This window comes from Scaptodrosophila lebanonensis, unplaced genomic scaffold (genome assembly GCF_003285725.1).
Source record: "Scaptodrosophila lebanonensis strain 11010-0011.00,11010-0021.00 unplaced genomic scaffold, SlebRS2 tig00001415-arrow-pilon, whole genome shotgun sequence".
Lineage (NCBI taxonomy): Eukaryota > Metazoa > Arthropoda > Insecta > Diptera > Drosophilidae > Scaptodrosophila > Scaptodrosophila lebanonensis.
This window is the reverse complement of record NW_022060742.1, coordinates 9,727,062-9,749,863: the sequence shown is the minus strand read 5'-3', so window position 1 is coordinate 9,749,863 and position 22,802 is coordinate 9,727,062. Positions and strand designations below refer to the sequence as shown.

The 22,802-nt window shown below is 40.8% G+C and overlaps 2 protein-coding genes across 2 annotated transcripts; one reads left to right on the top strand and one right to left on the bottom strand.

Moving 5' to 3' along the window:
* Positions 1 to 703: 703 nt before the first annotated feature.
* On the bottom strand, positions 704 to 2,630 carry LOC115633052. Its single transcript, XM_030530398.1, has 2 exons — positions 2,484 to 2,630; positions 704 to 821 (listed from the first exon to the last, which is right to left on the bottom strand). The coding sequence occupies exons 1-2, from the start codon at positions 2,515 to 2,517 to the stop codon at positions 733 to 735; spliced, it is 123 nt and encodes a 40-aa protein (XP_030386258.1). The 5' UTR covers positions 2,518 to 2,630; the 3' UTR covers positions 704 to 732.
* A 2,252-nt stretch (positions 2,631 to 4,882) lies between these two features.
* On the top strand, positions 4,883 to 22,580 carry LOC115633070 (laminin subunit alpha). The gene is made up of 14 exons (XM_030530440.1): positions 4,883 to 5,270; positions 5,661 to 5,807; positions 9,891 to 10,515; positions 10,576 to 10,785; positions 10,848 to 11,258; positions 11,317 to 11,589; positions 12,454 to 13,306; positions 13,369 to 13,632; positions 13,736 to 14,123; positions 14,211 to 14,494; positions 14,565 to 14,790; positions 14,856 to 20,434; positions 20,500 to 20,717; positions 20,777 to 22,580. Exons 1-14 carry the CDS (start codon positions 5,022 to 5,024, stop codon positions 22,204 to 22,206), a joined length of 11,157 nt encoding a protein of 3,718 aa, XP_030386300.1. The 5' UTR covers positions 4,883 to 5,021; the 3' UTR covers positions 22,207 to 22,580.
* The last annotated feature ends 222 nt before the right edge of the window (positions 22,581 to 22,802 follow it).

The window sequence follows — 22,802 nt, the reverse complement described above, 5'->3', positions numbered from 1 at the left end:
GCGTACGAGAATTTTGGAGATGGCTTTTAATTGTTCAATATTTGCTTTAAAATTATGGCAAGTTGGCACTTGGAGTGCGACAACACTTGCTAGACAAATTCCTTAACGCCACATTCACGGCCTACAACTTGTGTTACGCGAAAACTATAAATAGTAGAAGGGTTTTCCATGGAAACGGGAATCCACAAATTAATTCTTTCACAAACAATTGAATGACAAACTTCAAGATTGGCAGCGCCCAGCGAAGCTGCAAGTGAAATCGTGAATGGTTGTCAAGCGAACAAACGACCGTGGAATGGATGCATTGCCCAATTCAGATTCAACTTGAATTCGTTTCGCGTTAGCTTGCATTCAAACTTCATTCTACGAGCCAGTCAGTCCGCATCGGCCGATTGCACAAGCACGGACTTGGCCCAAAGCGTACATTGTGCGCCATTGAGACGCCACGACTGGCAGACTGTTAAAAATAAGTGCAACTTTTCGAGCTCATATATCAAGGTTGAATATTGCAGTTTCGTCTTCCAATTCAACAAAAAATATGCTCTTATACTCCCATTCAAAAGTAAACTCATTTTGGGAAATGTTTTTATAGAAAACTCTTTATTGGTTCACAATCAAAAGACTTAGGCGACGAACGCGCTAAAAATTGAATACAAATTATTTAAAGGCTAACCATTGAAAATCTGTTAATGAATGTGTGAGAGTAGAAACGAGTGTGTGCTTGTTACTTTTCTAATAAGTCTCAATTAACTGATTCTTAAACATTTTATTCAGCGAACTCATATTCTGCGACATCTCATTGCAGACGCGCACAACGCAGCCTTCGAAGGATCATGAAAGTAAAAAAAAAGATACCAATAAATGTCTTTCAAAGATATATCAATAGTTTTATGCGAAAAAAACTAAGATTAATATATAAAGCAATGAAGACAATAACTATAAACACCACATTAAAAGAGATTCTAAACTAAAGTACAGCTAATCAGATGAAACAAACTTTGTAATACCGGTCTAAAATTCCAAATTATATTACGATATCAAAACAAACAGAAAATTTCGTACACCTATAACTGCTTTGTGATATAGTAAGCCAATTTGGAAACATCAAATTATCATAAAATGCCACATTTTCTTAAGATATGTTTATAAACAAATAATGTCCCATGGGTATACAATGATCGGTCTTATATAAAATTGGAATGTAATATATCCTATAGTTAGTAATAAACTTGATCTGCGTGTGGATAGGACAAGTCTACATAAAAAGTTTGATGTTCATAGCTGTTTTGATTAAAAATTTATCGGTGCTCATGCGGACGGACATGTCTATATATAGTATATATATATATATATATATATATATATATATATATATATCAATTAGTCTCCTCATGCTGATCATACATTTATGTACGAATATGTATGGGTTCTGATACGCCTCCTGATTTATAAATTACTGGTTATCATTATTCATTAAAGTGCGTTCCAAATTATAGTTCTTTAAAATTATTTATAGAAATTCCTGAAAATGTTATTAAATGAAATATTAGTGTACAAATATTGCAATTCAATAAGAATAAGGAACGAATAATGACAAATATGATCAGTAATCGTGGCTTTAAAATAACTTTCTATTCAGAGGGATTTTACTGAGCCACGAAATTGCTTTGACAGCAAGAGCCTTATTATGTATTTTAAGACAAATCTGCCTACGAATCGAATAAAGACATAACTTACTATTAAAGTTCTATATTTAAAATATAAAAAGTGTAAGTACTAGCTGTTTTAATGAAATAAATTCCTTTCATGATATTTTTAGTCACACAAAATTTGAAAACAAAGCGATTCCAGCTGAATAAATTTGAGTCAAAAGCTTTATGTAAGATCTTTAGCTCAGCAATGAGCCGAATTTCTACAATATTGTATACACATTATACAAGTATGTATATATGTGTTGAATGGCATTTGAATTTAATTAATTTAATTGTTATTTTCATAACTTATGAGCAGTATTAGTCAGTTCGTTCACTCATTTGGCTTACACTTCTCCAACGTTCCTTTTCATTTCTGAATAATTTCAACAATTTGTTCAATTGTTGTTTTATTATTTCTCATTTGCTATGTACGTTTTGATTTCAAATTTGAAAACGTGAACACATCATGTTTTTACTTAAATAGAAACAAAAAGCAACAACACTTTATTTAAATGAACTTAGTGCGCATCCAATACATACATACATGTACATAAATATGTCTATTTTATATATTTTTTAATGAAACTACAAACAATGATGCTATTTTTACTAGTGATATTATTTGAACACATTCTTCAAGCTGAAATTAAATTTGCTTCCTAAGCTGTCGAATTAAACAATCGCAGCGGGTATGTTGTATCCAATCTATTTATCTATTCTAATCCAATAACATTTCGAATTGGTTTCCTGTTTTTTACACTTATCTTGCAGATTACTGTATCTACTAACCAACAAGATATTTGACGACTTTCAACAGCACCATGACACTGCAGCTCACTTGCGATTTCCGTCGATGCACACGCGCCGAGTCTTAGAACCGAATTGAGTACGAAATTAAAAATGCAACGACGAATAAGTATCTAGACGCGACGCCGCTTCGGGGCAGCAAGTCGGTGAACGGCAGAAATCCGGCAAGTCTTGAGTGTGTGGGCAATGGAAACGACGACTTTGTGGCTGCCGGTTTAAAGAACTTTTCGTTGATGTCGAAATCACTTTACATGCATGCTACTTGCGATATGTTTAGCCGTTTTTTCGCCAGTCACTAAGGCGGACTGCGTGATTTGCAAATAAAAAAAATTTAAAAAAAAAAATCAAATCAAATAAAAACATAAATAGCAAGTGCTGATTACGTCATTAGAACTCGTTTACATCCACAAGGCGGCTGCTGTATTTTAAGCAAGCTTGCACAATATTTTTGGCCACAAGCAGCGACCGACCGGCCAATTGAGGCCACAGAATTTCGGCTGCCAGGCCGGTTGGCTGACACTCATTTTTATCTTTATCAGAGTAATTAATTTTGTCATTGCATTTTGGGGAATTAACAACCAGTTTTTGAGGAGGGCTTCCAAAAAGCTTCGAGCAGTGGGCTGCAACTGCAACATGTGGCGCGGATTGGTCATGAATTTTGCACACATTTTTGATCGTGATTTTCAAAGCGCGGTGTTGCCACACCATATACTTAGCTTTGGTGACTGCCACAGTTGGTCTGTCTCTTTTGATTGCTGGAGCAACAAATTTCAAGTTTGGCTCTTTTACTGGCTAGTTTGTATGTCGGTTTAGCTAAGCTTCAGTGATTTCCAATTAGATATCGTAGCCGTTATTCACCTTCGATTCTTAAATACTGCATGTGGTCCGAGGCCTTATTCAATGGACCACCAGTCTCAGTTTTTTTCTTTTTTGCCGTTTTTAATTGAGGTTTACGGCCATAGAGTCAAAATGTTGCACAATCTAAGAAAAAAGAAAACATTTACTATTACAATTACGCTTTATAAATGTAATAAAAATGTTGTTGTACATTGTAAAGTTTCAAAAAATAGGTACACATTTGATATCAAAATTATTTTTATGTTGTATTATTTTAGCTGAACAGCTCTTAATTTTCTATTCCTTATTGTATAAGTGTTCTAATATGTTATAGTACTTTAGATTCCAGCATTTTGAAATCGCTTGTTTTCTATATAATACCAAAAACAGGAGAAATTAAAATATTACTTGTAATGCATGATTGATTTTAAAGATTGATTAGAATCCTTTGCAAATATATTTTTATATTTCAAGCGTCTTGGTATCACTCAGAAACGCCAATATTGGATACATTTTTATTATGTGTTTCCAAGTCATCCAAGCCATAATCAAAATCTAGCTCTATTTACTGCACGCAACTTTGGAAATTTTCCATATTATGGATTATATCATAAATATTAGAGGAAGGACAGGAATACATACATGATTTTTCCTAGTTATATTATAAAACAACAACATGTTATGATCAAAAGCTGATTATGAAATATTTACCTAATAATAGACAAAAAAAAGAATTTAAAAGAATACCCATAAATACTAAGCTGTATTTTTCGCTTTGTTTGGCAAAAAATTAAAGTACACTCGACTATGTACAAATACGATCTTACTACATATATTCTAATCGAATATATTAAGTAATTGAAATAAACACTTACTTTTATTTTAATTTAACAGTAGAATTGTTTCGATGCAAAAGGTTAAAGTCGAAAAAAATTGACGCCTAAAAGATGACTTAAGGCGACCGATCAATTCCAATATATTTTGATTGCGCAAATAAAATTTCCGTTCGAACAAAAACTGGTTAATCGCGAGAGGTTACAAACATCATCGCGCCAAGATTACTGCGCCCGATTACGATTCAACTTGGAGCCAAAGAGCATAAAAACGCCGGCCGGCTTTTTCGAAGAGACAGCGGGAGAGAGAGAGAGCAGAATGAGTGGGAGATAAGAGCAGCACATGAAGTGCACAGAGGGAATCGACAAAATAAACAAACAACGAAATCAAAACAAAGCCGGCAAAATCGTTATCTGTCAGCTGCTTAAGCGATGAAGTAATAAATAAGCGAGTAAATGGGGCTGGGATAGCCGGCGAGACGACAACGACTACGACGACGAACCGAACAGCCGACGAGACGTCCGATCGCCGGATCGCCCGACCGAGCGACCGACCGACGAACACAGCGACTGATCGGTAGTTGTGCGAGCTGAAAGATATTTTTCGGACGCCAAGGAAAACTTCTCGCTGCAGTGCGTTCAGTTGCTCGCGACGAGCCATCCAGTGCGGTTGGATGGGCTCTGGAAAAAATTAAAAAATAAATAAGTGAAGCGAAAAAGTGTGGTGAAAGAAATTTAAAACTAGTAAACAGTGGATTAAGTGAGCCTCAAAACCGGAAGTGAACAAAAGGACTGCAAACGAAGGACTTTTTTCATCCGCGCGTTTGCCTGTGTGAGTGTGTGTGCCACTATGGGGCTTCGACCGGCTCCATTTTGTGCTATGGGCGTGGCCTTGGCTTTGTGCCTTATCGCCATGCTCTGCATGCCGCAGCCGAGCATTGCTGAGCTAACGCCGCCATATTTTAATTTGGCTACCGGACGCAAAATCTACGCAACAGCCACGTGTGGCGAGGACACCGATGGTCCTGAGCTCTACTGTAAGCTTGTTGGTGCCAATACGGAGAACGATCACATCGATTATTCGGTCATTCAGGGACAGGTACGATTTTATAGCTAAAGATTGATAGAACATGTCGAAAAACTGTAATTTAAAGAGATGCTCCAAATATTACAAGATTTGTGTGTACATATTTTCTATTTTTGACGATTGCATTTATTTTTTCTTTTTGTTAACTATACACACACAAGTAAATACTTAAAAACATATGTACAAGTATATATATATATATATATATATGTATATGTATGTATGTTTGTATTGATGTATACACAGAAAAAGTTGAATTCTAAATTTTGTGTTGCATTTCGAGTTGCTTTGAGCGCCATGTGTTGAGAATTTCCAATTTGAATGTTATTTATAGCAATGATTGAAGTTAGTTTTGTTTTGAAACATGTGTTTGCTATGTGTTATTTGATTGATATTTTTTAGGTCTGCGATTATTGCGATCCCAGCATTCCGGAGAAGAATCATCCGCCAGAGAATGCCATCGATGGTACCGAGGCCTGGTGGCAGAGTCCGCCTTTGTCGCGCGGCATGAAATTCAACGAAGTCAACCTAACCATCAATTTTGAACAGGTAAGCAGAAGCAGCAGCAGCAGCAGCAGCAGCTGAGAAGAACAGAAAAGAAAGGTGTATATATTTCAGAGCTGTATCTGAAAGTTGCACACACACACACACTTGCGCAGTTTGGAGTTAAAATTGAATTGAGACCTGAAAGAAAGACACACATGTTTGTATGTTTATGCAGCATGTTTGTGTGTGTGTGTGTGTGTGTATGTGTCTGTGGCAAGTTCCTATGGGTTCCAACGATCGATGCCGTATCTGCAGCAGCTCTCAGTCTTTTATGTTGCACTTACCAACGACGGCGTCGCTGGTTTGGCCAGACAGGCTCATAAAATTAAAAATTTTTTAATGTGTTTTCATTTCATTTTCGACCTCAACGCCGTTGCCTTCATGCCTTCGCCTGAAAGACACAATATGCTGAGCTGTTGAATTTTTTCTTTCTGTGCACAGAGCTCACACTTTTTGCCCCTTCAATGTTGTGGGTTATCAGCTTGTTCTGGTCTGTATGTACTACAAAGTATGTGTGTATGTGTACATGCTATACATATGTAGCACATACCATTCTGTAGTTTCAGTTTTCATGCCCAAGTCTTGGAGATGGAAAAAAAGTGACATAGAAACAACAAACCCAGGGCGACGACTTTTGCCTTATACCCTATGCATGCTTTTACAAGTAAAGGGTATGCCATGAAAACTTTAAGGGTCCAAAAATTTGAAGAAAATATAGTTATCTATACCATATCTATACTTTATGTTCCTTAAAATAAACATCACAATAACTTAAGACTTTGCAAAAATTCTGATCGGAGTGGCAAATACATAATACTTGTATGCTCACCAATTGGAATACCATATAACTAATACTTGTAGTTGTGGTAAGGCCGAAATTCTTGTTTATTTTAATTCTTGATATTGATAGACGAAACGTTTAAAGTATAGATCTTGAAAGCAGATTCATTTCCTTTTGGTCGTAAAGTCTTCATTTAGAATATGTCCAGCATAAATATTGAATGGTGTTAAGGGATATACTTACATCTGATAGTATAAACGTATGATTTACAAAAAGTTGTTGTGTATAATAGTTGTGTTTTAAGTATTAAATATTTAAAAACACATTTTGAGATAATTATGTAATTCTTGCTGGAGATACATTTTAGAAAGAGAAAATTTAAAGTTATTTCAATTTGAAAAGTAACTCTAATATTTGATTATTTATTTAATGAAGCGCAGAAAGCATTAGAATTACTGAACCTAAAAATCTCTCTCGAGCTATTTTTACTTGCGTCTGAGATAAGCAGCAACAAAATGTGAAATAAAATATAATTCCTTGAGTCTGCAACATAACTGAGTTCATGAAGCGAATGAAATTCTATGTAGTGTTCGCTGATAAGTCAGACTACAAAACTATTGTACATATTGTTTATACTATATGTATGTATATAGAAGACCGTATTCGGGACACAGCCCACACTTATCACAGTCGTGCGTTTTTTTTTTAATAAATAAAGCGATGGGGTCATAATGCTCTTCGCTTATCGTTGCAACGGAAGCGCGTTGCTTGCTGCTATCGCCAAAGAAGCCTTTTTAATGAAGTTAAGAAATGAGCTCATAGAATACGAATAATGCTGAGCAAAGTGTTGGGCATTTGAAATGCAATCTAACAGACGCATATGAGCTTGTGGACCGCCGTTGTCTTCAATATGATGTTTTACAAAAGCGCTGCCTACATTGTCGCAACAGTTAATTAACGGCTTGCCATGAATAATTGTTTAAACTACAGAGACAGAGGCAGATGCAGTAGGTCTTGCGCTGTAACGTCGTCTGCTTTACATAAATAGAGAAGACTACGAGTATGTCGAGCCACGACTTAAGTTGGTCTCTGAAAATATTTGCGAAAATGTGATTTGTTCAGCTGTAACAATCGAACAAAATTTGCGAATCTGATTGCTCATTTAAACAATAGAGGTGTGGGAAATGCGTCTATTGCCCAATTTAATGGCTAATGATCTTATAATGGTAACAAAAAAGAAGTTTTTGATTCATTAAAAGCTGTTCTCCATCGCATTTCACCCCATATGCAATCGAGCTTTAACTTTAAAACCAAAGATATTTCAAAATATTTAATTATATTCAATATATGTGAATGATTGATATGGTACCGGAGCTATCCGAGTAACGTATTTAAATTTTGTATATAAGTATTTGATTTTGATAGTAAATATATGTATAAAGTTGGTTGCAGTTCATAAGAAAATCGACTGAAACAGATCTTGAACAGATTCAAATATAAATTTTTCTAATATTTCCCATTAGAGGTAACAATACAAAAAACAGTAGAGTCTTGTTAAATTAAAAAGTACCAACGAGCAATGCACCTGCAATTTTTTTATTTCTCTATACATACATATCTTTGCAATATATATACAACAGCATACGTGTATGTATACCAATTCCCTTTTCAAGTCCATTCAAAGAGGTAAATAAGCCGTACAAAATCAAAGCAATTGTGAATAAATAAATAAAGCAACCAAAAATACATAAACACATAAGCAGTCAACGAATTCATATACATGTTCACATAGTTTGTTTTCAATTGACTTCAAATTAAAAAGCAAACATTTAACATTTGGTAAGGAATAATCGAACACGGTATACTCTGCAACAAGCTAAAGAAAGTAAAATTCCATAAACGTTTGATATTCGCATGAAAAATAAAAAAGCATATCGGTCTCGTTTAATATTTGATCAAATTCGATTCGATTATAATCATTGCAATTTAGCCTATAAAGTCTAATGAAATGTATATACCCATTTGTAGCGTATAGGGTATACGGAAAAATAAACATTGAGCGGCCGCAAATAAATTTAGTGCGCTAGAGACCGCTTTTTCGTTTGGAGATAATTCTTAACAATGATCTCATGCCGCCGACTTTGTGGATGTATGGCGTACATGAATATGAACATATTCGTACTTATGCATACACAGATGGCCAGCATAATAAGTACACCAACATTGAATTTAACTTATAAGAGCTACTCCAATATTTGCATACCCTGCACCCGAAGTAAAATGTATAAATATACGAGTATAATAGGAATAATGTCTGTCCGTATGAACACCGATATCTTTTGAGCCTTAACAACTACGGACCTTAAACTTGCAAACCATATATACATAGCTGCAGTTTTTTAAAGCTGCCATATGACCGATCCGTGCAAAAATAGAATAAGGAAGATAAGATAAGATATAATATAAACACAAATTTCTGTTTATTTCGATATCAGAACCAAATTTATTATTTTTAAGTTCTATAGTGGTTCACTATAATGTAAAGTTTAACCAAAATCGAGTTTCTTTATCATTTAGCTTCCCTAGGAACCATTGGTACAGTATTACATTTTTGGTTAATGGGTGTAGCAGGGAAAAGGGTTGGTGGGGCTTTCAAACTGTAGCGCTGGCATGGCTTTAAAGTTCTACACCTTGTACTTTCATTATAAGCATCGTTTGAAAGCGGACAAAGAAACCGGAAACCAGATTGGCGAATATAATAAGTATTACAATCAAAGATTCGATCTATTGCCGCTTGAGGCGAAGTTTTGAAAAACGAGAATTAATGTAGCTTGGCGATATAGCTATAGAGACATTCAACGAATCTAAAATAAAATACAACCGTGTTTCAATTTAAAGAATTTTTTGCACTGTTTTCTTAAAATATACATATACTTTAATAACATTTTGATATCAATTGAATGTTAGTTGGAATTTTATTTAACAATTATTTTGTGCAATTTAATAAGAATTTAAATAATTGTTATATTATATTTGTCAAAAAGAGATAAAAAATTGAATATAAGGGATGTGTACTTATTTTTTTGTCCCAGAGTGTATATCCACATATTTCTACATTAAACATTTGCTTTTGTATAAATGTTGTGTGTTTACTATTCGAATCAACTTTAATGAATGTGCTGGGTCCAACAACTATAGTTTAAATTAATTTTTTCTTAGCATAGTATGAACACATCTTGAACTAAACAAGACTATGTATAATTCCCTAAATCAATTGTTATGAAATAATTATATGTTTGCTGTAGGAATTCCACGTCGCTTACCTATTCATACGTATGGGCAACTCGCCACGTCCAGGCCTTTGGACCTTGGAGAAATCAACGGATTATGGCAAGACGTGGACGCCATGGCAGCACTTCTCGGACACGCCTGCCGATTGTGAGACCTATTTCGGCAAGGATACGTACAAGCCCATCACACGGGACGATGATGTCATCTGCACCACAGAATATTCGAAAATTGTGCCGCTGGAGAATGGCGAAATACCTGTTATGCTTTTAAACGAACGTCCTTCGTCCACCAACTACTTTAACTCGACAGTACTGCAGGAATGGACGCGTGCTACGAATGTGCGCATACGTCTGTTGAGGACCAAGAATCTTCTGGGTCATCTGATGTCTGTGGCTCGCCAGGATCCAACCGTGACACGTCGTTACTTCTACTCCATCAAGGACATTTCGATTGGTGGTCGCTGCATGTGCAATGGCCATGCTGACACCTGTGACGTTAAGGATCCAAGGAGCCCGGTTCGGATACTTGCGTGCCGCTGCCAGCACCACACCTGCGGTATTCAGTGCAACGAATGCTGTCCCGGTTTCCAGCAGAAGAAGTGGCGCCAGAACACCAACGCCCGTCCCTTTAACTGCGAACGTAAGTGCCCGAAATTGTTTTCTAAACATTGAGTTTTGAACATCATCATCCTTCTCGTAGCTTGCAACTGCCACGGTCACACCAATGAATGCGAATACGATGAGGAATTGGACCGCAAGGGACTTTCGCTAGACATCCATGGCCATTTCGATGGCGGTGGCAAGTGCCTCAATTGCCAGCACAACACCATGGGCACCAATTGCAATCAGTGTGTGCCAAAGTTTTATCGTCCCAAGGGCAAGTACTGGAACGAGACGGATGTCTGCTCACGTAGGTAGAAATTTAGCTGGCAAAGGACCACAACTGAAACAAACTTTGATTGTCCCGATTAGCTTGCAACTGTGACCACTTCTATTCGACGGGACACTGTGAGGAAGAGACTGGACGCTGTGAGTGCAAAGTGGCCTTCCAGCCTCCCAACTGTGACTCTTGTGCCTATGGCTACTATTCGTATCCAAATTGTCGCGAATGTGAGTGCAATTTGAATGGCACCAATGGCTATCACTGCGAGGCCGTCAACGGCGAATGTCCTTGCAAGATCAACTTTGCTGGCACATTCTGTAAGCAGTGCGCCGAAGGATACTATGCCTTCCCCGAGTGCAAGCCCTGCGAGTGCAACCAGATCGGTTCTATTAGCAACGACTGCGATCTAAAGACAGGCCAATGCAAATGCCTGAGCAGCTTTGGTGGCGAGCGTTGCGAGACCTGCAAGGACGGTTACTTCAACTACCCGAAGTGTCAATGTATGTTCGGAATCCGTCATCCTTTTGATCACCCTGCAAATACATTCTGAAATTTTAGACTGTGACTGCGATATACAGGGTACAGAGTCAGAGATCTGCAACAAGAATTCTGGTCAGTGTATTTGTCGCGAAGGATTCGGTGGACCACGCTGCGATCAATGTCTGCCCGGCTATTACAACTATCCAGACTGTCAGCCCTGCAACTGCTCCTCAACAGGAAGTCCGGCCATCACGTGCGACAATTCCGGCAAGTGCAACTGTCTTTCCAATTTCGCGGGCAAACAGTGTACCCTCTGTAGTGCTGGATTCTTCAACTATCCCGAATGCTTGCGTAAGTTGAAAATAAAGCTTTAACACTTTTAGAATAGAAATACAAATTCTAAACTAATTAAATACTGCATTAATTACTACATTTTTCATAAAATTTAGACCTCTAGAACTTAATTCGGAATAAGGAGCAGTATTAATTGAGAACCAGGCAGGATTTTTCTAGATCATTCTTCATGCTGATCAAGAATATATCTATGTACATACATATTACCTATTCATAGGGTGGATATACCCTTCCACCATAGGCTATGAAAATGATCTTTGGATTTTTGACCACTTCTTTCAAAATAAAAGATAAATCTCTACCATCAAGAACTTCAGGGCTTATTCTCAACACTGCCATTGTTCTTATAGTTTTTTAATATTATCTGTACAGTGAACTTGTCAAGATTTAAAAGTTTACTTCATTTTGTTCTCAATTCTGTACTTTAAGTGTAAATTTTCGCAAATCGGTGGAAATTTCTTTATAGTTCTCAGCAAGCTTCAAAAGGATATGAGAATAGAGAGCTTTAAGAAACGGGGACGTACCGTTCTATTGGCGATGCACAGCTCGAAGAATGAAATCAAATGAAGTCGTAGGTACACTTTTGTCAAGGAAAGGAATAAGGATACATCTAAAGTTTGCAATGTTTCGCTTTCTTCTATAAAAATGAAGAAGCTATTAAGCTGCGCCATTAGTTTTTTTATAAATACCTTTGGATCTGCCAGTTAGCAGAATACAGACATTGATGTTGCAATTATTTTGATTAGGATTGTACAGATTGCTAATTCAAAATTGTTTGGCTTATAAAAGTGAAATTCTGAATGGGCATAAGCGAGCGATCCGGTTCCAATTTTAATAAAAATAACTTCCAAATTCTTACAGCTTGCAATTGCGATGAACATGGCTCCGAGGGTATTACTTGTGACACTGATGGCCAATGCCTCTGCTTGCCCAACTTTAATGGACGCCAGTGCAGTAAGTGCGCCGAAAGTTTCTACAATTTCCCGGCCTGCGAGGGCTGCAATTGCGATCCTGCTGGGGTCATCGATAAGTTCGCTGGCTGCGGCTCTGTGCCCGTGGGTGAACTATGCCAGTGCAAGGAACGCGTCACAGGTCGAATTTGCAACGAGTGCAAGCCGCTTTACTGGAATCTGAACATCAGTAATCCCGATGCTTGTGAATTGTGCGATTGCCTAACGGATGGTACCATCGCCGCTTTGGACACCTGCGCATCCAAATCCGGCCAGTGCACATGTAAGCCAAACACGCACGGACGTCGTTGCGACGAATGCCGCGATGGAACCTTCGATCTGGACGGCACTTCGCTGTTCGGCTGCAGGGACTGTAACTGTGATGTGGGGGGAGCAAGGCATAGTGAATGTGACAAGAAGTCGGGCCAGTGTAAATGCCATCCCCGTGTTACAGGCCTGGCCTGCACACAACCGCTGAGCACCCACTATTTCCCAACACTTCACCAATTCCAGTACGAGTACGAAGATGGCTCGACAGCATCCGGCACTCAGGTCCGCTATCAGTATGACGAAAATATATTCCCTGGCTTCAGCAGCAAGGGCTATGCCGTGTTCAATGACATACAGGGCGAAGTACGCAACGAGCTGACTGTCATCAAGTCCTCGCTTTATCGCATCGTCATACGTTATGTGAACCCGAATGAGCATAACGTCACAGCCAGCATACTAATCCAGTCAGAGAATCCACTTGAAGTGGACCAGAAGTGAGTAGCAAGTTTTTTGTAATGGTTATCAAAATAATTTCGATTTCATATTTTCTTTTCAGGGTCAAAGTGTTGCTACGTCCCACCTCTGAGCCAATATTTGTTACTGTATCGGGTGATAAGGGCAACAAGCCAGCAGCCGTAGTCCTCGATCCAGGAAGATACACATTCATTACCAACACTAAGAAGAATGTAATGCTCGACTATTTCGTTCTTTTGCCAGCTGCATACTATGAGGCATCTATCTTGACTCGTCACATTGACAATCCTTGTGAGCTGGGCAACATGGAGCTCTGTCGCCACTACAAATATCCATCCGTAGAAGAGTATGTATTGACTTAAGTATTTCATATAAGTACTATACATATATAGTAGTATAGGAAAGTAACAGTTATGGCACTAATATACTTGTATTGTTTAAATTTACAGTTTTCAGCCAGCCACCGCACCGTTTGTCGTCGATTCGAACAACAAACCAATTAAGCCCACTGAATTCTACAGAGATCATGAGCACCTAGAAATCTTGAGCCACGAGGGAGATATACCTTTGCTGACCGATGATCAAAGTGAACTCAATTATATTGTGGACGTGCCACACAGTGGCCGATATATTTTTGTAATTGATTATATCAGCGATCGGAACCACTCCAACACCTACTACATAAATATTAGACTGGGTGACGAAGATAACCGTGACTCAACGCTGCTTTATCCCTGCCTATACTCTACACCCTGTCGCATTCCTATCATCGACGAGTTCAGCCGTGAGAAAGTGTTCTACATAAACAAGGATGAGCTAAAGCCAGTTACGATTTACGTAAGTAATCAATAATTTTGTGTACAATTCATAATATACTATACAAGTATGTATATGTATTCATATTCTATACATATTGACTTGCAGGCGAACTTGGACGATGCTGTTTATCGCATTGGAATCATCTCAGTTACAGCTATACCAGTGGAGCAGTGGTCTACCGACTATATAAATCCCAGCTCAGTTTGTGTAATGCACGAACGAAAGTGCGCGACACCGAAATTCCGATCAGTGCCGGACTCCAAGAAAATAGAGTTCGAAACCGACCATGACGATCGTATCGCGGAAAATAAACCCCCATATGCTGTGCTCGATGAGAGCGTCAAACTGGTCTACCTAGATAGTAAACAAGACGCAACGATTGCTGTGGAGTAAGTATCAATTGTTAAATCCATATACATGTGTATCTTATCCATTTAAAACAACGATCCTGGTCTACAGATCGAAGGTTTTGGAGCCTGGACGCTATGTCATACTTGTGAAATACTATCAACCCCATCATCCCAAATACCAGGTGTTGTATACTCTGACAGCTGGTAAAAACCAATACGACGGCAAATTCGACATTCTTCACTGCCCTTCGAGCTCCGGCTGCCGTGGAGTAATTCGCCCCAGTGGCGAGGACTGGTGGTTTGACATTGAAGAGGACTTCAAATTTACAATTATGGTACGTATCGCTATGATGGCACATGAAACAATTACGATTAAATCAATGAAATTGTAATCTTACAGAACAATCGTCCTCAAGGAGTTTGGTTGGATCGTCTGGTTGTTGTTCCCGTTGATCAGTTCAATGACAACCTATTGGTGGAAGAAACATTTGATCAGACCAAAGAGTTCATTAGGGATTGTGGCCAAGATCACTTTTACATCACGCATAACGCATCTGAGTTCTGCAAGAAAGCAGTCTTTTCCCTGACAGCAGGCTACAACGACGGCGCCCTATCCTGCAATTGCAATTATGCTGGCTCTACAAGCTTTGAGTGTCACCCGTTCGGTGGACAGTGCCCGTGCAGGCCCAACGTAATTGAACGTCAATGCGGTGCGTGTCGTACCGGATACTATGGCTTCCCCGACTGCAAAATTTGCGACTGTCCCAGCACGGCTATGTGCGAGCCCACAACTGGAGAGTGCATGTGCCCTCCAAATGTGATTGGCGCTTTGTGCGATACTTGCCGACCGAACACCTACGGTTTCCATCAGGTAATCGGTTGTGAGGATTGCAACTGCAACTATCAGGGAATTGCGAACGGTAATGGTCAGTGCGATATGTTCAACGGATCCTGTGAATGCCGTCCGAATATCGAAGGACGCGCTTGCGATGTGTGCACCAATGGCTTCTTCAATTTCCCACGTTGTGAGCAATGCACTTGCCACAAGCCAGGAACTGAGGCGGAAGTGTGCGACAAAATCGACGGGAGCTGTTTCTGCAAAAAGAACGTGGTTGGTCGAGACTGTGACCAGTGCATCGATGGAACTTACAATCTACAGGCTAATAATCCTGAAGGCTGCACCACCTGCTTCTGCTTTGGCAAAACTTCGCGTTGCGACAGCGCCTATTTGCGGGTCTACAATGTAAGCCTGTTTAAGAAGGTTTCCGTTAATTCAGCCGAATTCAATGCTAAGTCAATTGAATTTGAAATCTGGGATATTTCATCGGAGGAGCTGATAATCAACGAGACCATGCTGCAAGCAGACTTTTCGGTGCGTGACATGAACGATCAGCGCGTTGCTTACTTTGGTGTACTGGACTATCTACTGAACCAGAACAGTCATATTTCCGCCTACGGTGGAGATCTTGCCTATACACTTTATTTTACCAGTGGCTTTACGGGCAAGTCCATTGTAGCCCCCGATGTGATTTTATTGAGTAAGGATAGCATACTGTTGCATCAAAGCTATGAGCAGCCTGCCAGCAATTTGCCATTTAAGAACCGCCTACAAATGGTGGAATCTAACTTCCAGAAAATAGATGGCAAGCCCGTCTCGCGTGCAGAATTCATGATGGCACTCCGCGATCTGAAGTCAATATTTATACGTGCAAACTATTGGGAGCAAACTCTGGTTACTCAGCTATCGGATGTGTATCTTACCTTGGCCGATGAAGACGCTGATGGCACCGGTGTCTATCAGTTCTTGGCAGTCGAACAATGCCATTGCCCACCCGGCTATGCTGGCCACTCTTGTGAGGACTGTGCTCCCGGATACTACCGCGATCCAAATGGACCCTATGGTGGTTACTGCATTCCCTGCGAGTGCAACGGTCATGCCGAGACTTGCGATTGCGCCACTGGCATTTGTAAAGACTGTCAGCACTCAACGCGAGGCGAGCATTGTGAGATGTGCATCGAAGGCTATTACGGAAACTCAACATTTGGTACGCCCCATGACTGTATGATCTGCGCTTGCCCTCTGCCCTTCGAGTCCAATAACTTTGCTACTGGCTGCGAAATCTCAGAGTCCGGCAGTGAGATTCATTGCGAATGTCGACCTGGCTACACAGGACCACGTTGCGAAGCGTGTGCGAATGGATTTTATGGCCAACCAGAGAACCAAGGAGACACCTGCAAGCCTTGTGATTGTTCCGGAAACATCAATCCCGATGAAGTGGGGGCTTGTGACACGCGTACAGGCGAGTGTTTACGGTGCTTGAACAACACTTCGGGAGCAGCCTGCAATCTCTGTGCGCCAGGTTTCTACGGTGACGCTGTGGAGCTAAAGAATTGTCAGAGTTGCGACTGTGATGAATTGGGAACATATAAGTGTGATCCGTTTATTGGTGACTGCAAGTGCCATGACAATGTGATTGGAGAGCGGTGTGACAGATGCAAGCCCGACCATTATGGCTTTAGTTCCGGACTCGGATGCCGACCCTGTGATTGTGGCGTGGCTTCCAATTCGACTCAGTGCGACGACCATACTGGGAAATGTTTGTGTAAGCCCGGCGTTACCGGACGACAATGCGACCGTTGTGCTTCGGACCATTGGAACTACAGCCAAAATGGATGCACGCCATGTCGGTGCAACGAGGGCTACTCGCGCGGCTATGGCTGTAATCCGTATACCGGCCAATGTGAGTGCTTACCAGGAGTAATAGGCGAACGCTGCGATGCCTGTCCGCATCGCTGGGTATTGATTAAGGATGATGGTTGTGAGGAATGCAACTCGTGTCACCACGCGCTTCTTGATGTAACCGATCGCATGCGCAATCAGATTGATGGTGTTTTGCATGACTTCCACACAGTAACTAAGTCTTTCTTCACGAGCCAAAAGCTAAATTACTACGATGAAATGGCAGAGTCGTTATTACCAAAGGTGTCTGCTCTCGATCCAAAGAGTGTCAACTTAGACCCCTCTCGTAAAAAAAATAGCGAGTTGGAGGCAGCAACCAAAGCCTATGCTAAGCTGGTCAACACAACAGTGGATACTGCCAAGGATGTTCGTCGCCGCACAAGCGTGCTTCTAGCCAACGTTACCGACATTCGCAAAGATGCTGAGAACAGCGTGTCAGAGGCCAGAGATGCCATTGCTGCCGTTGAAGATTTGTCTCAAAATCTAGAAGCTACTGCAAGCACGAAGATCGATGCAGCTTTGATACAGGCTCAGGGCATTTTGCAACTAATTAATGAAACCAAAATTGAGGTTACTCCCAATGAGAAACTGCTGAACGACGCCCATGAAGTATTTGAGAAAGTTGATAATCTTGTCAGTCCGATCAAGCAACAAAATAAAACTCTTAACGCGCTGAAAAACGATATTGGCGATTTTAGTGACAAATTGGAAGATTTGTATGGATGGAGTAAAGAAGCGCAGTTGCAAGCAGACGATGTGGATCTCCTGAATAAGGCGAATAAGCGAGCCTACGACAACTCCAAATTTGATACCGTCTCTGAACAGCAAAAGGAGGCCGAAACAAATATAAAAGAAGCTGGAAACTTTCTGATTAATAGTGCATTGACTTTGTCGCATATCAACAAGCAGGTCGAGGAGCTAAAAAGCGCTTTGGATGAGCTAAACAACGTGAACGAACGTGTGGACAAATATTTTCCCGATCAAGAGATGGAATACAAAGAAGCGGCACAACTAGCCGGAGAGGCGGAGGCCCATGCGAATGACCTGACAGCTCGTGCCCAAAGCTTGACTGAAAACTATAATAATATGACAGCAAGTTCCTATCCAGCCGTAAGGGCGGCCAGAGCTTATTCCGATATTGCAGACGCTGTGACTAGTGCCCAACAATTTACCAAGGATGCCGGCTTTGCGGCGGGTAATGCAACAAAAATTACGGAAGGTATTGGGGAGCGCGCATTAAATGGCAACTCAGAGTCCACCGATCTGTTGCAAAAAGCACGAAACGCATTGCAAAAGGTACAAAGCGATCTGGAGCCACGCTTGAATGCTTCCGCAAGCAAAGTGCAGGAAATCTCCAACTTGAATGAGAAAACAGAGCAGCTACTGAAGGAAACCAACTTGAAAATTAAGAACCTACCAGCCGAAACCCAGAGAGATATGTGGAAAAACTCGAACAGCAATGCCACCGATGCATTGGATATACTAAAGGACGTGCTGGAAATTTTGGAGCCCGTGAGCAAGCAAACGCCAAAAGAGCTGGAGAAGGCGCGCAACATTTCCAAGGATGTCGAAATAGCCAGGAAAGATGTTTCGCAAGCAAACAATCAGTTAGATATTGTTCAATCCTCCATACCCACTCTCAACGAACTGGCAGACGGTATAACTGAACAGCAGCAGAAGGTCGGTGAGATGAGTCAACAGCTAAGTAATGACATCGAGCACCTTAAGCGTCAGATAGACACAGCCCGAACACTGGCCAATAGTATCAAGGTCGGCGTACAGTTCGAGCCCAACACAGTGCTAGAACTAAAGACACCGGAAAAAACGCCTCTTTTGGCTACAAAAACGAAGGTTTCCGCCTTCTTCAAGACGGAGAAACCCGACGGCTTTTTATTGTATCTGGGAAACCATAACAAAACAAACAGTCAGACAACTCCCATCAAGAACGAAGATTTCATGGCCCTTGAAGTTGTTAATGGCTACCCAATATTGACCATGGATCTGGGCAACGGCCCAGAACGGATAACTAATGAAAAGTATGTGGCAGATGGCAAATGGTACCAGGTAGTTGTGGATCGCGTGGGACGCAAAGCTAAATTGATAATACGCGAGGAACTTCAGAATGGCACCAAACAGGAACACGTGAAAGAAGGCATTTTAGAGGGACCGAACAGTGTACTGCATGTTGACCGTAACAGTCGCCTCTTTGTGGGTGGCTACTCGGATGATTCAGTTTTCACACCGCCCGAGGACATTCGCACGAACTCTTTCCAGGGCGCCATCGAGGATTTACGAATTGGCGATGAGCCAGTCGGTTTGTGGAACTTTGTATACGCTGACGACAACAGGCAAGGCGCTCGGGAACGAGACGTACTGCTTGAAGATCAAATGCCTGTGACGGGTCTACGTTTTAATGGCAATGGCTTTGTGCAACTAAAAGCCACGCCACACAACTTTAAATCGCGCTCTGACATCCAGTTTAGATTTAAAGCTGCTCCGGATGCCCCGGACGGTCTTATGTTCTTCTACGGCCGTGGCAAACACTTTATGTCTATTGAGTTGGTTGACGGTGCAGTGTACTTCCGCTTCAAGCTGGGCAATGGCCTATTCACTTCCGTAACCCAGAATCGCTACAACGACAACAATTGGCATCGCGTCGCGGCCGTACGTGAGGGCCGTCGCGGCTTGCTTAAGGTTGACGATGCTCTGATGATGCAAGAAGAGGCCCCTCCAGGTTCCGATGAGGAAATGCCTAAAGTGCATCGAATGTATTTTGGTGGCTTGCCAGGAAAACGTAACCACTCCGAAATTGTCGCCCAGAACTTCGATGGATGCATTGACGATGTAACCATTTCGGGACATCAAATTGATTTGACAGAGCACGTTAACAGCACGGGTATCTCGGAGGGCTGTCCCAATAAGTACTCGACAGTGTTGTCCTTTGCACCATTAGATCACGGCTATCTACGTGCCGCCAACATTTCCTCGGACAACAATCTGAATGTGGTGTTGAGCTTTAAGACTCGTCAACGCGATGGAGTGCTCTTCTATGCAGCTAATCATGACCAGAGCTCCAATATCGGCTTAACGTTGGACAATGGTTACCTAAAGCTGCGTAGTCAGGGCAGTGAATTGGTCTCTGCTCAGCATCAGTACAACGACGGGGAAGAACATGTGGTTACAGTTCTCCATAATGGTGACCAACTGCGTCTATCAATTGATGACCAAGATGACAGGCGGTAAGAATTTCACATTTTTTTGGCAACTACATATTCAATAATAATAAATCAATTGTATACTGCAGGCTGCCTACAGCTCCGGAGCCACTGTACATTCAAAGTGGGGACGTATTCTTTGGCGGCCTGCCCGATAACTACATACCGCCCAAGGGGGCACTTTCAACACGGGTGCACTTTGTTGGTTGCATTAAGGATGTAACCGTGAATCATGAAATAATTAACTTTGCCGACAGCGCTGAAAAGAGAAATGGCAACATCAACAGCTGTCCGCAGGAAATTCTAGGTAATAAAATATTAATCTCTTTAAAAAATTCTTTTTTAAAGTTTTGCCCTATTTTCCAGCTTACGATCCCGAAGAATTAAGTCATTATTATTCCAGCGGAATAAACGAACTTGTGCCCCACGGTGATCCGTTTAAACCGCCGCAATATGAGCCCAATAACAGGCCACCCGTGAAAACAACAACAACAACAACGACAACGACTACTACAACAACGACAACAACAACTACAACAGAGAGCCCTGTTATCGCCCCATTACCCGTCGATGATAAACCCCTTCCACCTTTGGGAACAACGCAAAGGCCGTTAATTGCTAAAGCACCGCCGATACTAAATCAGCCGACCGATGAGCGTTGCACCTTACCCGTCAATCCCAACTACGACGTTGACTTCGTCGAAGCCGGCTACCGTTTCTATTCTCTACGGGAACAGCGTTTGGAAATTAAATCTCTTCCAGTCAAAATCCGCAAACATTACGATATAGGCATCTCATTCCGAACCGAATATCCAAATGGCTTGCTCTTCTACGCGGCAGACGAGGCACACAATGACTTCATTGCTGTCTATTTGCTAGACGGCTATATTTTCCATCAGATGAGCATCGGTCCCATTAACGCAAACATCAGCAGTGAGTTCGAATTAAACGATGGCCAGTGGCATACGGTGGAGGCCGTGCGTACAAACACCAAAATAAGTCTCATTATTGATCAAAAAGAACAGAAGGATTTTGTAACTCTGGAAGAGCGGAACACACGTCCATTTATGGTACAATATCCGATCTTTGTGGGCGGCGTTGACAGATTTGTCGAGTCAGATGTGAAACGTCTTACTCATTTTGGAGGCAACACTTCCTTCTACAATGGCTGCCTCCGTGACATTAAGTTCAACAGCAAACATCTGGAGACTGAGCCGACAAATTATAATGTAGTACCATGCTCCGATCAGGTAGAAAACGGAGTCTTTTTCCATAAGCCAACTGGATATGTTAAGCTATTTGATCGCTTCTCTGTGGGAACTGAAATCGCCATTAGCTTCGACTTCCGGCCACGCGAACCAAACGGTCTACTTTTCTCCGTTCATGGAAAGAATTCCTATCTTATACTCGAACTGGTAGACAACACGTTGTTCTTCACGGTGAAGTCCGATACCAGGAGCATAATTTTCACAAACTACACATTGCCGGACAACGGCAGTTTCTGCGATGGCAAGTGGCGTAACGTCCAAGCTATCAAGTCTAAGTTCGTAATAACCATTGCGGTTGACTTCGTAAGCTCGCTCCCAGGAGTGGGCAATGAAAGCTCGGCCATGACAAAAACAAATCGACCTCTATTTATGGGCGGCCATCATGCCTTCCAAAAGGCCCCAGGCATTAAAACGAAGCAGACATTTAAGGGGTGCATCAGAAATGTTGTTATTAACAAACGTGATGTGAGAGTAACGCCGAATTTGATCTTTGGAGATATTTGGCAAGGCGTTTGCCCCCTTAACTAATGTCAAGAGCTAATCAGAAATAACAAATGAAAAATTCGCAAATGGACAAATGTCTTGATTACTTGATTTGAACTATTACTGCCAGAGTGGAACGATGACGAAAAATGATCTTAACTAAAGGATTTTCAACGAACAAATATCGAACAAATCGACTGTCGGTCATACAACTTGGAGGTCCTATTTGCAAACGGATCTACAGAAAACTACAAGTCGAAGATTTAATAGACGTAAGAATTTGTGCCAATATATAAAACGTAAAACAAAAAAAAAACTAAACTTGCAGCCATTATATTATTTCTACTTGATTTGTTATTGCTTAAATAATTGTATATGTTTCTTTGCTAAAAATAAAGTAAAATATCATTCTCCAATAAGCCAGCGACTATGAATGCCGTTTCCATTTCAAAGATAACTAGAAAATGAAAATAATTTTTAATAAACTTATTGAAAATATATATATTGCTCCCGAAAAAATCTGTCGTCGAACTTCACATTTCCAAAAATGTTAAAATTAGGCATTCGACCAAAAAACCAAGACTTATCTGTTTGCATTTTAGTGCGACAGGACAATGGTTTGAAAAACATAGAAACTAACT